This window comes from Labeo rohita, chromosome 23 (genome assembly GCF_022985175.1).
Source record: "Labeo rohita strain BAU-BD-2019 chromosome 23, IGBB_LRoh.1.0, whole genome shotgun sequence".
NCBI lineage: Eukaryota > Metazoa > Chordata > Actinopteri > Cypriniformes > Cyprinidae > Labeo > Labeo rohita.
This window is the reverse complement of record NC_066891.1, coordinates 1654534-1669302: the sequence shown is the minus strand read 5'-3', so window position 1 is coordinate 1669302 and position 14769 is coordinate 1654534. Positions and strand designations below refer to the sequence as shown.

The 14769-nt window shown below is 35.2% G+C and overlaps 1 protein-coding gene across 2 annotated transcripts in view; it reads right to left on the bottom strand.

Moving 5' to 3' along the window:
- Positions 1–14769, bottom strand: part of ddah1 (dimethylarginine dimethylaminohydrolase 1) — a 98765-nt gene that overhangs the window by 4528 nt on the left and 79468 nt on the right. For both annotated transcript variants that reach the window (XM_051095788.1, XM_051095787.1), the window contains exons 2-5: positions 13345–13444; positions 12004–12077; positions 8919–9038; positions 3101–3244 (exon numbers count right to left, since the gene is read on the bottom strand). In XM_051095788.1, coding sequence (XP_050951745.1) covers positions 3101–3244; positions 8919–9038; positions 12004–12077; positions 13345–13435 — 429 coding nt within the window. In that variant the 5' untranslated portion in view covers positions 13436–13444. The remainder of the gene's footprint in view (positions 1–3100; positions 3245–8918; positions 9039–12003; positions 12078–13344; positions 13445–14769) is intronic.

The window sequence follows — 14769 nt, the reverse complement described above, 5'->3', positions numbered from 1 at the left end:
ATATATATATAAATTAATAAATATGATTAGAAATAATAAATTAAAATGAGTTGAATCAAAATTCTGAGCACACTAACCTGTTTTTTCATTTGAAATACTGTACATATATAAATATTATATACACATTATTTCACAAATTAGATACTACCTACAGTTTGAATGTATGTATACTTAATGAGATTTAATGATAATGATTTACTGATTACTAAACAAAATCTAAATTCTGAGCACCTCATGAATTTTTATATCTTTTTAAGTAAAATACTATTATATTTAATAGAAAATAGAAACAAAACCCAAATAATCAACTAAAATTTCAGAAATGTAAAGCTCTTCATTAACTTTTTTTTTAGTTTTAATGAACACAGAAGTGTTGTGCAATCCACAGCTCATGACGTTAACATCCAAACGCGCGAGCAGATCTCAGACGCTGCGGGGCAAAAAAAGCGAGAGCAACATTACACCATCTCAAAAAAGCCTCATAAAGAGATGTGTGTCATTTGATGGAGGAGCTCCAACAGCCCAGCCATGTTTTCCTGAAAGTCCTCCAGCACACAAGTCTGAAAATAACCGCAAGCATCTCTTTCTGTTTCAGATAATCAGCTCAACTATTACAGCCCGGCGTGACGCCAACATCAACGCGAGACGCCGCGCATGAGCTTAAAGAGACAGTTCAACTGATATTATTTGAGTAATATCAGTAATAATTACTTATACCGAATTATATATATATATATATATATATATATATATATATATATACACATACTACCAGTCAAAATTTTTGATCAGTAAGATCAGAAATGTTTTCTAAAGAATTCTTTTCTGCTCACCAAGCCTGCATTTATTTAAATTTATTTAATCCAAAGTACAGCAAAAACAGTGAAATTGAGAAATATTTTTACTATTTAAAATAACTGCTTTCGATTTGAATATCTGTTAAAATATAATTTATTTCTGTGATGAAATGCTGAATATTCAGCACCATTACTCCAGTCTTCAGTGTCACGAGCCTTCAGAAATCATTCTAATATTCTGACTTGCTGCTCAAAAAACATTCATTATTATGTTGAGTAGCTGAGTAGAAAGTTTTTTAAGGTTTCATTGGTGAATAGAAAGTTCAGAACAGCATTTATCTGAAATGGAAATCTGTTGTAACATTGTAAAAGTCTTTATCTTCACTTTTGATCAATTTAAAGCATCCTTGCTGAAAGTATTCATTTCTATAATTTCGTTCCCCCAAAAATAAATAAATAAATTAATAAATAAATAAGTTACACTGACTCTATTTATTTCAGATAAATGCTGATCTTTCTATTTATTAACAAATCCTGAAAAAAATGTACTCAACTGTTTTAAATATTAATAATATTAATAATAAAAATGTTTCTTGAGTAGCAAATCAGCATATTAGAATGATTTCTGAAGGATCATGTGACACTGAAGACTGGAGTAATGATGCTGAAAATTCAGCTTTGATCACAGAAATAAATTACATTTTTAAAAATATTCAAATAGAAAGTATTTTAAGAAGAATTTTAAATGGTAAGAATTTAAGTAAGAATTTTAAATGGAAAAAATATTTCAGAATATTACTGCTTTTGCTGTATTTTGGATCAGAGAAATGCAGGCTTGGTGAGAAAAGAGAATTCTTTAAAAACATTAAAACATCTTACTGTTCAAAAACTTTTGACTGGTAGTGTACGTAATGCATTAATCGATCATTTATATTAATATGTAATAATTTATTTTTATTTATATAATAATTTAGATTTATTATTATATTAATCTATATGTGAGTCTGTCCTTCATATTATAAAATACAAATATAAAAACCAGGAAACTTCACGATATACCAAGTATTTTTAGATAGACTGGTATTTTAAACTATATATGAAGAGTTCATTTGCAAAAACAGATAACTCAGTTTTTAACAATTTTCAAAAAAAAAAAAAAAAAAAAAAAGTTGTGCATTTCAGTTAATCTCAATCAAAATGCAGTTGGGTCATTTTGATTAGGTTAAAAAACCCCTAAAAAATAACTAAAAAAAAAAAACACAAACACAATAAAAATATGATAAACTCTTCATTTGCAAATATACTCCAAAAAAACAAACATATATATATATATATATATATATATATATACACTACCGTTCAAAAGTTTGGGGTCAGTAAGACTTGTAATAGTCTTTAAAGAAGTCTCTTATGCTCATCAAGGCTGCATTTATTTGATTAAAAATATAGAAAAAAAACAGTAATATTGCAAAATGTTTTTACAATATAAAATAACGTTTTTTTATTTTAACATACTTTAAAATAGAATTTATTCCTGTGATGAAAAGCTGAATTTTTATCAGCTGTTACTCCAGTCTTAAGTGTCACATGATCCTTCAGAAATCATTCTAATATGCAGATTTATTATTAGAATGATCAATGTTGGATAATATCAACAGTTGTGCTGCCAAATATTTTTTGGAACCTGTGATTTTTTTTTTCAGGATTCTTTCATGAATAACGAGTTTAAAAAGTACAGTGTTTATTCAAAATATAAATATTTTATAACAATGTAAATTATTTATTATTAACTTTTAAGAAACTTTTAATTATTAACTTAATACATCCTTGGTGAATAAAAGTATTAATTTCTTTAAAAAAAAAAAAAAAAAAAAAACAATAAAAATGTACTGACCCCAAACTTTTGAACGGTAGTGTATATATATATATATATGTGTGTGTTTTTAATAAATTATTTTTTATACAACTCTATAATTATATTAGTTATATTCTATTTTAATAAATATATAATTAGATTTATTTTAAAGGTTAAAGGGCTATGCCGTAAACAGCCTGTCCTTCATATGACAAAACACAAGATAAAAAACAAGATTTTAGGATGTGCCCAGAAAAATCTGAGATCTGACCAAACCTCATGACTGACACATGGAGATATCATTAAAGTATTTATAACTAGAAACACTATTCTAATGGTGTTTGCTAATGCAATCATTCATATATGGCTGTCAACATTTAGATATTAGTAACATTACATAATTATATAATCATGTGTGCATGAGTGTGTGTGTTTGTGTGTTTCTGACCTTGGCGCTCTCAGGAAACTCCTCCGGTGTGCAGTGCAGCAGGACGTCTCCTTTACCCGGCAGGTTCATGTAGATGCAGTTTGCAGCATAATCATCAGGAACCGTCAGTTTATCATATTTATGATCACTCATCTGCTGCATGATCTACAGAAACAGACAGAAAATACAAAAGTTAGAGCAGATTTGATTAGACAATTAAATATATGTGTATGTAAACAGTGTTGTTGTAAATTCTGCTGCATCTGAAACATTTCATACCATTGATATTACCTGAGAAATGAACAGATAAGGTGGCCGAAGTGTTTTAAAAATATGTGCACAGTTCAGTTGAATGATAAGGCTTACATCTTTATGTTGTTAACTTTATACTGTTATGCTGTTTTGTGTTCATCTGCTTTTCTTATTTGCTCTTTACACACTATTACTCTATCTAGACCAATAAAATCAGATATAACAATAATTTCTCAAATATTTTTTACAAAATATACTGATAAATTTAACATTCACTTCAATGGTTTTACATGACTGGATGATTTCAACTGATCTCCTATTATTCAATTGATCTCAAACTATTTAAAAAATAGTGAATTCAGCTACAAACTCCATCATAAAGCACGATGTTTCCTTCTAACTTGTATTTTGCTGTGCAGCTATTATCTTTGGAGTGGAAATATTGTTATTTTCTTCGCAAACATAATACTTTTTTCGCTTATTTCAGTTTATGTCATAAAACTAGCGAGCTAAGCTAGTTGTAGTACTGACTGTGTCGTGTAAACATGGCGGAAGACGCGAAAAGAGAAACAGACAAACCGAATCAATTGCGTGAGTCATTTACGCTGGGACCGCTCCGACTGATTCAAAAACATGCCTTCGATCATTCAGTTCAAGCGATTCACTAGCCAAAACCAGATCAGAAAGAGCCGTTCATTTTCGACATCGCTTGTAATGATTTTAAAATGCACATATATGGGTGAAACGGAGTTGCATAGCAAACGATTCACTGTTTCGAAGCACTCCAACAGGATCGCAAATCATTTGATTCATTTCGGAACTTCGCGAATCATTTGATTTAGATCGGAACTTCGCCAAGCATTTAATTTAGATCTGGACTTTAGAGCGGGTTCTCGAATCATTTGATTCAGATCGCAACTTCGCGAATCATTTGATTTAGATCGGGAGTTTGGAGCGGGTTCGCTAATCATTTTACGAACTGAAAGATTCGCGATCCGCGTTTCGGGTCAAGATCTGAAATTATGGTTCGCGAATCATTATTCAGATCAGGTCTTTGGATCGCGTTCCGCGAGTTATTTGATTTCGACTTTCCGAATCATTTAATTTCAATCGAAACTTAACGAGTCATGTGATTCTAATCGGAACTTAGCGAATTATTTTATTTAGATCGGAACTTCACAAGTCATTTGATTTCGATTGGAACTTCCCGAATCATTTAATTTCGATCGGAACTTCACGAGTCATTTGATTTCGATCGGAACTTAGCGAATCATTTGATTTCGATCGGAACTTCATGAGTCATTTGATTTCGATCGGAACTTAGCGAATCATTTGATTTCGATCGGAACTTCGCAAGTCATTTCATTTCCATCGGAACTTCCCGAATCATTTAATTTAGATCGGAACTTCATGAGTCATTTGATTTCATTTAATCATTTGATTTCGATTGGAACTTCGCGAGTCATTTCATTTCCATCGGAACTTCCCGAATCATTTAATTTAGATCGGAACTTCACGAGTCATTTGATTTTGATCGGAACTTCGCAAGTCATTTGATTTTGATCGGAACTTCACGAATCATTATTCAGATCCGGAATCATCATTTGATTTAGAACTCAGAATTTAATTTCAATCGGAACTTCGCGAATCATTTGATTTAGATCAGAACTTTTCGAATCATTTGATTTCGACTGGAACTTAGCGAATCATTTGATTTAGATCGGAGGTTTGTGAATCATTTAGATGGGGGGTTTGGAGCAGGTTCACTAATCATTTTATGAATTAAAAGATTCGCGATCCGCGCTTCGAATCGAGATCTGAAATTATGGTTCGTGAATCATTATTCAGATCCGGACTTCGGATAGCGTTGTGCGAATCATTTGATTTCGATCGAAACTTAGCGAATCATTTGATTTCGATCGGAACTTCACGAATCATTTGATTTCAAATGGAACTTCGCGAATCACTTGATTTACATCGGAACTTTGCGAATCATTTGATTTAGATCGAATGAACTAAAAGATTCGCGATCCGGGCTTCGAGTAAAGATCTGAAATTATGGTTCGCGAATCATTATTCAGATCCGGACTTCGGATCGCGTTGCGCGAATCATTTGATTTCGATCGGGACTTTAGAGCGGGTTCGCGAATCATTTTGAGAATTGAATAATTCACAATCCGCGCTCCGAGTCATGATCTGAAATTATGATTCGCGATCCATTATCCAGATTCAGACTTCGGGTTCGCAAATCTTTTGATTGAAATCGGGGTTTCGGAGCGGGGATCGCGAATCATTTTGCGAACTGAAAGATTCGCGATCTGCGCTACGAGTCCTGATCCAAAATTCTGGTTCGCGAATCATTATTTAGATCGGGACTCGGAGCGTGAATCGGTTGATTCAGATCAGTGGGTTCGCGAATCATTTAATTTAGATGAGAATTTAGAAGCGGATTATTTCTACTTATGAAATACTATTTATGCTTTGACACAAAATAAAATAATAAATGTTAAACTAAAAGTTAAGAAACTCTCATTTTTGGTCTCTACACTGGTTTATTCTAGAAGAATGAGTTCATCGAGAGCAGCTGAGCCTGTGATTGACACAGAGAAACACACAATAGTGTTCATAATAACACTCACGTCTGTTCAAAACCACACACACACACACTCGCAGCTCTCCGTCTAATTCTTCTGTAATCTATAATAAGCAACTCTTTTAATGAGTAAAGCAGAACACATTAAATCTGCCCGAATCTCCATCTGCAGCCTTATAAAATCAAGCATAATTACAGCGAGGCTGACGCAACACACAATGAAGCGTTTAACAGCGAACTATTGTATTGTCTGTAAATGACCGTCCTAAAATCTCTAAATTTAGAGTGAGAATGAAGCAGGAACCGCAGAGGAGAAAACCACAAGCATTACTGCCGCCCAAAATGCGTCACCGGTCAAAAATGCCCTCAGTAATACATTGAAACAGCAGCAGAGGGCGACGCGACACTGAACACACAACAGTCTGTGTGATGCATGAAAAAAGAAGAACGACACAATGGATTGATTACACTGAACTCTGAATCCCCTGTTTTGAGTTCAGAATAGCAAATTGTGTTTACTCTTTCTGCAATATAAAGGAAGAAATAGTATCCATTCTACATTTTAAAAAGAACTAGATTTATCTATTTGGAATATATTTAATATTTCCAACCTTTTGGATTTCACAGGTTTAACATAAAATAATAAACATATTACATACAATTAGAAATATTATAAATATTTATAAAATAGAACTAACTATAACTATATATATATTCTAAAAATAATAGAAAAATATATTTAAAATTATGAAAATAAAACAATATTAAAATATTTAATATTAATATTATATTACAAATATTTAAATAGAATTACTAAAAATACAAATATCATTATTTAAAAATAAAATAGACACCAAATTTATAAATTCATGCAAAAAAAAAAAAAAAAAAAAAGTCTGAAAAAAAATATATAAAGAAAAAGTAAAAAATAAATCAAATGTTTATAAATAAATAAATGTATGACTATTTAAATATAATAAAAAAAAAACAGTTAATGGACACAATTATTAAAAAATAGACATGATTTATCTGAACGCAGAAATCTGACCTGTTTTTATTTTTTGTGTGATTAACGCAATATAAAAATAAAACAATATTAAAATATTTAATATTAGTATTATATTAGAAATATTTAAATAGAATGATTAAAAATACAACAAAAAATATAACAAGATCATTATTTAAAAATAAAATAGATGCCAAATTCATGCAAACAAATAATATATATATATAAAAATTCATATAAAAGTCTGAAAATAAAAATCTAAAAAATAAAGAATTAAAAAATAAATAACATTCTTAAAAATAGAAAACTATATGACTATTTAAACAAAATCAAATAGTTAATGGAAAAAATTATTAAAAAATATACATGATTTATCTGAATGCAGAAATCTGGCCTGTTTTGTGTGTGTGTGTGTGTGTGTGTGTGTGATTGACGCAATATAAAAATAAAACAATATTAAAATAATTAATATTAATATTATATTATAAATATTTAAATAGAATGACTGAAAATACAAATATCATTACTTAAAAATAAAATAGATGCCAAATTCCTAAACTCATGCAAACAAATAAAAAAACAAAAAATATAAAAAAAAAATTCATATAAAAGTATGAAAATAAAATTCTAAAAAATAAAGGATTAAAAAATAAATAACATTCTTAAAAATATAAAAATATATGACTATTTAAATAAAATCAAACATAGTTAATGGAAACATTATGTTTTGTGTGATTGACACAATATTAAAATAAAACAATATTAAAATATTTAATATTAATATTATATTATATTTAAATAACATGGTTAAAAATACAACAAAAACTATAACAATATCATTATTTAAAAATAAAATAGATGCCAAATTCATAAATTCATGCAAACAAATAAAGAAACATATACAAATTCATATGAAAATAAAAAAGTAAATAAAATGTTTAAAAATATAAAAATATATGACAGTTTAAATAAAATCAAATAGTTATTAAAATTATAACTAAATTTTAAAAATAGACATGATTTATTTGAATGCAGAAATCTGTTTTTATTTTTTGTGTGAATGAAACATATTCATCACATGAAGTTTATGTTAAACCTTATGTTAAATCGATATTAATTTTATGCATTTCAAATCACTAGCATGTGTGCATTACATATGTGCATGTATATTCATTTATGGTTCTGTAAATTTAGGCCAAATTCACATGTGATTAAACACTGTGGTGACACACATCCAAATCCCTGCAAACGTGAAGGGAAAATGCTAAGAACCCCTGTTGGGAATCTGGGAATGAGCCAAAACAACAGAGAAAGGCGGATGGATGAAGCGGCTTTTGCGATAATGAAACTTTGGCGCAATGTGACCGATTTCCATGACGAAGTTTTTCATGTTTGTGCAGTTCGCAGTTATCCTGATCCCACCAAATCCAGGCATTCCAGTGCCAACTGTTGATCTGAATCTGAGCAAGAACCAGCGTCACAGAACAGCCCGTTATCATTAGACCCGGAGATCCGCACGCTGGAGGAATGAAGCGCATTAATGATGGAGCAAGACTTTGGATTCATTACATTTAACTGTTCACTGCTTTTACTGGACAATATCAAGTCGAATTCAGATTTTGGAATGTTTAATGCACGCAAAAGAGTTTTCTTTTGTGGAAAAGTGTGGAATAATTAGAATATTTTTTTAATGGTTTTGAAGTCTGTTCGGCTCACCAAGGCTGCATTTATTTGATTAAAAATACAGGAAAAACTGTAAAAAATGTTAAATATTTTTACAAGTTAAAATAACTGTTGACTATGTGAATATCTGTTCAAAAGTAATTTATTCCTGTGATCAACGCTGAATTTTCAGCATCATTACTCCAGTCTTCAGTGTCACATGATCCTACAGAAATCATTCTAATATGCATGAAAGCATGTTGAAAGCAATTCTGACGAATATTTTTGGGTTGTAGGTTTTCGGACACATTTGTGTTTGTTTATACCTTCAGCACTTTCTGCGCAGGTTCGCTGGATCCGATGGCAATGAGACCCGGTGCGGCCATGCTGCAGACAGTCTTCAGATGAAGTCTGTCCTGAACGGGAACCGTGGACACGGCGTAGTCCTGTACAACAGAGTCCAGTTGGGACGCACATCAGCACAAAAGCATTTTGGCTCCGACTGGAGAAACATTTGCTCATAAAAACAGAATGAAAATATTGTGTACTCCAAATAAACTACTAGCGCATTGGCTCAGTGGGTAATCAAAAAGGAAAAAATGGTTTGCTTATTGGAAAAAGACACCGAAAGGGCTCCAGACTTTGATGGGAGGAGAAAATGCGCCCAGAGATTCTTGAGGAGAGAACAAGGGAATGTTTTTGTGGAAAGTATGGACGTATTTATAAACATTGTTGTCCGTTGTACTATGAACACGTTTCGATAAGCAGCTCTGCTTTCACTTTAGCGACCTGTGCGATTTTGCACTGATTAAGAGTTTCCATAAACCATCAGCATGTGAACTATAAGGAGCTGCAGGCTTCCTCAAGCTCGTTTGTGGCTCGTTACGAACTTGTGACGTTAGAAGCATCTGTGACATTAGCAAAGAATGTTCTGTTCTTACAACCAGCGTTTGATTTTCATTCAGAAATCAAAGCCTGCGGCTGACGTGGTTCTCGGTCTGTGGAAGCAGCGCTGCAGAAGATAAACATCCTCGACGGAGCTTAAACTGATCCACACTAAACACTGGGAACGAAGAGAAGAGGAGGAAAGACAGACGGACAGAAACACAGGATAGAGAGACGCCCTGAAACAGACAAACAGGCAGACAGCAAACACAGGACACAGGACAGACAGATGTATAGACAGACGAAGAGTCAGATAAATAGACAGATAGAAATACAGAGAGACGGATAGACAGATACGGTATACAGATAAATAGATGTATAGACAGATGGATGGACAGATGTGTAGACAGATGTATCTGTCTATCTGTCTATTTAATTGTCTCTTTGTCTGTCTGACAGACAGATGGAAAGACATATAAAGACAGACGGACAGATATATAGACAGACAGATGGATAGACAGATGTATAGACAGACAGATGGACAGACAGATAGACAGATGTATAGGCAAACAGACGGACAGACAGACGGATGGACATGTACAGACAAACAGACGGACAGGACAGATGTACAAGCAGACAGACGGATAGACAGATGTATAGGCAAACAGACGGATAGATAGACGGATGGACATGTACAGACAGACAGACGGACAGGACAGATGTATAGACAGACAGACGGATAGACAGATGCATAGGCAGACAGACGGATAGACAGACGGATGGACATGTATAGACAGACAGACGGATAGATGTACAGGCAGACAGACAGATGTATAGACAGACAGACGGATAGACAGATGTATAGGCAGACAGACGGATAGACAGATGTATAGACAGACAGACAGATAGATGTATAGGCAAACAGATGGATAGACAGACAGATGGACATGTACAGACAGACAGACAGATGTACAGGCAGACAGACAGATAGACAGATGTATAGGCAGACAGACGGATAGACAGGTGAATGGATAGACAGACAGACGGATAGACGGATAGACAGATGTACAGGCAGACAGATAGACAGATGTCTAGGCAGACAGACGGATAGACAGATGCATAGGCAGACAGACAGATAGACAGACGGATGGACATGTATGTATAGACAGACAGACGGATAGACAGATGTACAGGCAGACAGACAGATAGACAGATGTATAGGCAGACAGACGGATAGACAGATGTCTAGGCAGACAGATAGACAGATGTATAGGCAGACAGACGGATAGACAGATGTCTAGGCAGACATGGATAGACAGATGTATAGGCAGACAGACAGACAGATGTCTAGGCAGACAGACGGATAGACAGATGTATAGACAGGGGGACGGAGAGACAGATGTATACACAGGCGGACGGAGAGACAGATGTATAGACAGACAGAGGGATAGACAGAGACGTACAGACAGGTGGACGGACAGACAGGTGTATAGACAGGTGGACGGATAGACAGATGTATAGACAGGTAGCATGTAGACAGATGTATAGACAGGCAGACGGATAGACAGATGAATAGACAGGCGGATGGAGAGACAAATGTATAGACAGACAGACGGATAGACAGACGTACAGACAGGTGGACAGACAGACAGATGTATAGACAAGTGGACGGATAGACAGATGTATAGACAGACAGACAGACAGACAGAGAGACAGATGAATAGACAGGCGGATGGAGAGACAAATGTATAGACAAACAGACGGATAGACAGACGTACAGACAGGTGGACAGACAGACAGATGTATAGACAGGTGGACGGATAGACAGATGTACAGGCAGACAGATAGATGTCTAGGCAAACAGACAGATAGACAGATGTACAGATAGGCAGATGGATAGACCGATGTATAGACAGGCAGACGGAGAGACAGATGTACAGACAGACGGACGGATAGACAGATGTATAGACAGGCAATATGTAGACAGATGTACAGACAGGCGGACGGACAGACAGATGTATAGACAGGTGTACGGAGAGACAAATGTATAGACAGACAGATGGAAAGACAGACGTACACACAGGTGGACGGACAGACAGATGTATAGACAGGCAGCATGTAGACTGATGTATAGACAGGCGGACGGATAGACAGATGTATAGACAGACGGAGAGACAGATGAATAGACAGGCGGACGGAGAGACAGATGTATAGACAGGTGAATGGATAGACAGATAGACTGATAGACAGATGTACTGGCAGACAGACAGACAGATAGACAGATGTATAGGCAGACATATGGATAGACAGATGTATAGACAGGCGGATGGATAGATGTATAGACAGGTGGATGGAGAGACAGATGTATAGACAGACGGACAGAGGGACAGATGTATAGACGGATGGATGGACAGATGTATAGACGGATGGATAGACAGACATATAGAGAGATGTATAGACAGACATATAGACAGACAAATGGGCATAGTCAGATATAATATAGGCAGACAGATAGATCAGACTCACCTTAAACACGTCGGCCAGGATCTCTGCTCCTCTCTGATTGGTCCTCTTTGATAATCCAACAAAGAATTCTCTACCTTAACACCAGACAAACATTTACATTAATTTCCAGAAGAATCTGCAGCAGCTGATCTGCTCATTGACATTAACGAGACTGGTCTAGACAACAATTTGGATTGTATCTAGTTTCCGTGACTGATCAAAGGAAAACAAACTAATTTGCAAAGAGACATTAGTTAAAGCTTCTTAATGACTTTGAGTTCACTGGGTTTAACTCCATATCACCGCCACTGAACCTTCTGATCTGAGGCCAGTGAGAAGCTTCAACATTTATCTGTAAAAATGTATGTTTCTTTTAAACAGTGATCTGAAATCAATTTCTGACATATTCTGGTGTAACGGTTTTAAGTTTGTGCATCATTAGCTCTGGTCTGATCTGGGAACAGTGGAACGTGATGCTTGAATCCAGAACAGTAGCCACTAAACGTTTTACACAGCAGATACGAGCTTCGTGACGCCAGAAAGAAATGTTTCTGGCCGGGAACGACTCCAGCCGAACGTCTCCAGACCCAATTAGGTGTACGGCTGCAGTTTTCCAGCCACCACTAAAGGTGACCCACATTGAATTCAGGGAACCAACCAGACACAATGAACGTTAGTAGGAGGAACATTTCCACAGCAAGTAAAGCTGATTCACAGCTGCAGATTTTTTAGAAAGAACTGTTTAAAAGTGCAGTTGAGACTTTTTGTAAACATAGAGGAATGAGTGTGTTTTGATAGTTAACTCTTTCCCCACCATCAGGACCATTGGACTGTGATGCTTTGGGGGTGTTGATGGAAGCAATCTACTCCATCTATGATTTGCTGATCGTTCAGAATTCAATCAATGTAGTCTTTAAAAAATGCTGGTGGAAAAGAGTTAAAAGGCAAAAATAATCATCATAGTTTCATGCATCTTTGGTCAGTGGGGTCAAATAGTATGAGACACAGTAAAATATTTAATTTTCTGCTCTGATTGTAGTTGACTAATCAAAACTAACCAAACAATGCTCAAGATGCTCTTTAAAATCATGCTGGAGAACATCAGGTTTCAACTTGTTGCGAAATTGTTCTGCTGCTTAAATTTGTATACATAATATGGCATTAAAAGATAAATAAATGCAAAACAGAGACCTTCTTATGAGTGATTTTAGACTTTCAGACTCCTCTGTACATATTTTGCTAGATGATCATCTGTGATTGGCTTGTCTCATATGGTTTGTCTGTATGTCTGTACTCATATGGATTTGGCTGCTGCTGCCAAATAGGGCAGTCTATGTTTAACAAAGGCATTAAATTTGGCACCTGTGAACAGGACGTCTCCTCCATCCAGCGTGGCCGATTCATCGGTCATCTCCACTATATTGAGGCCAAGCTCAGTCAACGCAGTTTTCATGGCCTCTGTCTGAAACAGAAAAACATTTACATTTATTCATTTAGCAGCCACTTACAAAAAAACACTGCATAAAAATGCATCACAACACCCTAGCAACCACATAGAACACCCAAGCAACAAAGCACATACCACTCAAAACACCTTAGCAACCCCATACCAACACTCTGGAAACTGGTCAGAGCACTACTTCAACCACATAGCAACACCCTAGAAACTACCCATAACACCCTAGAAACTGTATTACAATAAAGTATTCACCACTCTGAATACCTTGGCAACATAGCAACACCATGGCGACCGGCCAGAACACTCTTGCACCATATAAAAACACTGTAGAAACTACCCAGAACTCAACAGAAACTGTATATCAAAGTATATACCATTTAGAACACCTTAGCAACACCCTGGTAACTGGCCAGAACACCCTAGCAACTGTATAAAAACAAAGAGCATACCACTCAAAACACCTTAGCAACCCCCAATGCAACACTCTGGTAACTGGCCAGATCACTACTCCAACCATATAGCAACACACTAGAAATTGCATAACAACAAAGTATTCACCACTCTGAATACCTTAGCAACATAGCAACACCCTGGCAACCGGCCAGAATACTTCTGCACCATATAGAAACAAACTAGAAAATACCCAGAACTCCTTAGCAACTCTATATCAAAGTATATACAATTTAGAACACATTAGCAACAACCTGGCAACTGGCCAGATCACCCTAGCAACTGTATAGAAACAGAACATACCACTCAAAATACCTTGGCAACCCCATAGCAGCACTCTGGTGACTGGCCAGAGCACTATTTCAACCATATAGCAACACCCTAGAAACCACCCAGAACACCCTAGAAACTGTATAAAAACGAAGTATTCACCACTCAGAATACCTTAGCAACATAGCAACATCCTGGAAACTACCCAGAACTCAACAGCAACTGTATATCAAACTATATACTGTACAATTTAGAACACCTTAGCAACACCCTGGCAACTGGCCAGAACACCCTAGCAACTGTATAGAAACAAAGAGCATAGAACTCAAAACACCTTAGCAACCCCATAGCAACTGGCCAGAGCACTACTTCAACCATATAGCAACACCCTAGAAACTACCCAGAACACCCTAGAAACTGTATAACAACAAAGTATTCACCACTCAGAATACCTTAGCAACATAGCAACACCCTGGCAACCGACCAGAACACCTTAGCAACTGTAGCAAAGTATATACCAATCAAAACAAGCAACAACATAGCAACACCTCGGCAACAATAAAGCAACACCCTAGAAACTACCTAGAACACAGTAGCAACTGTAAAAC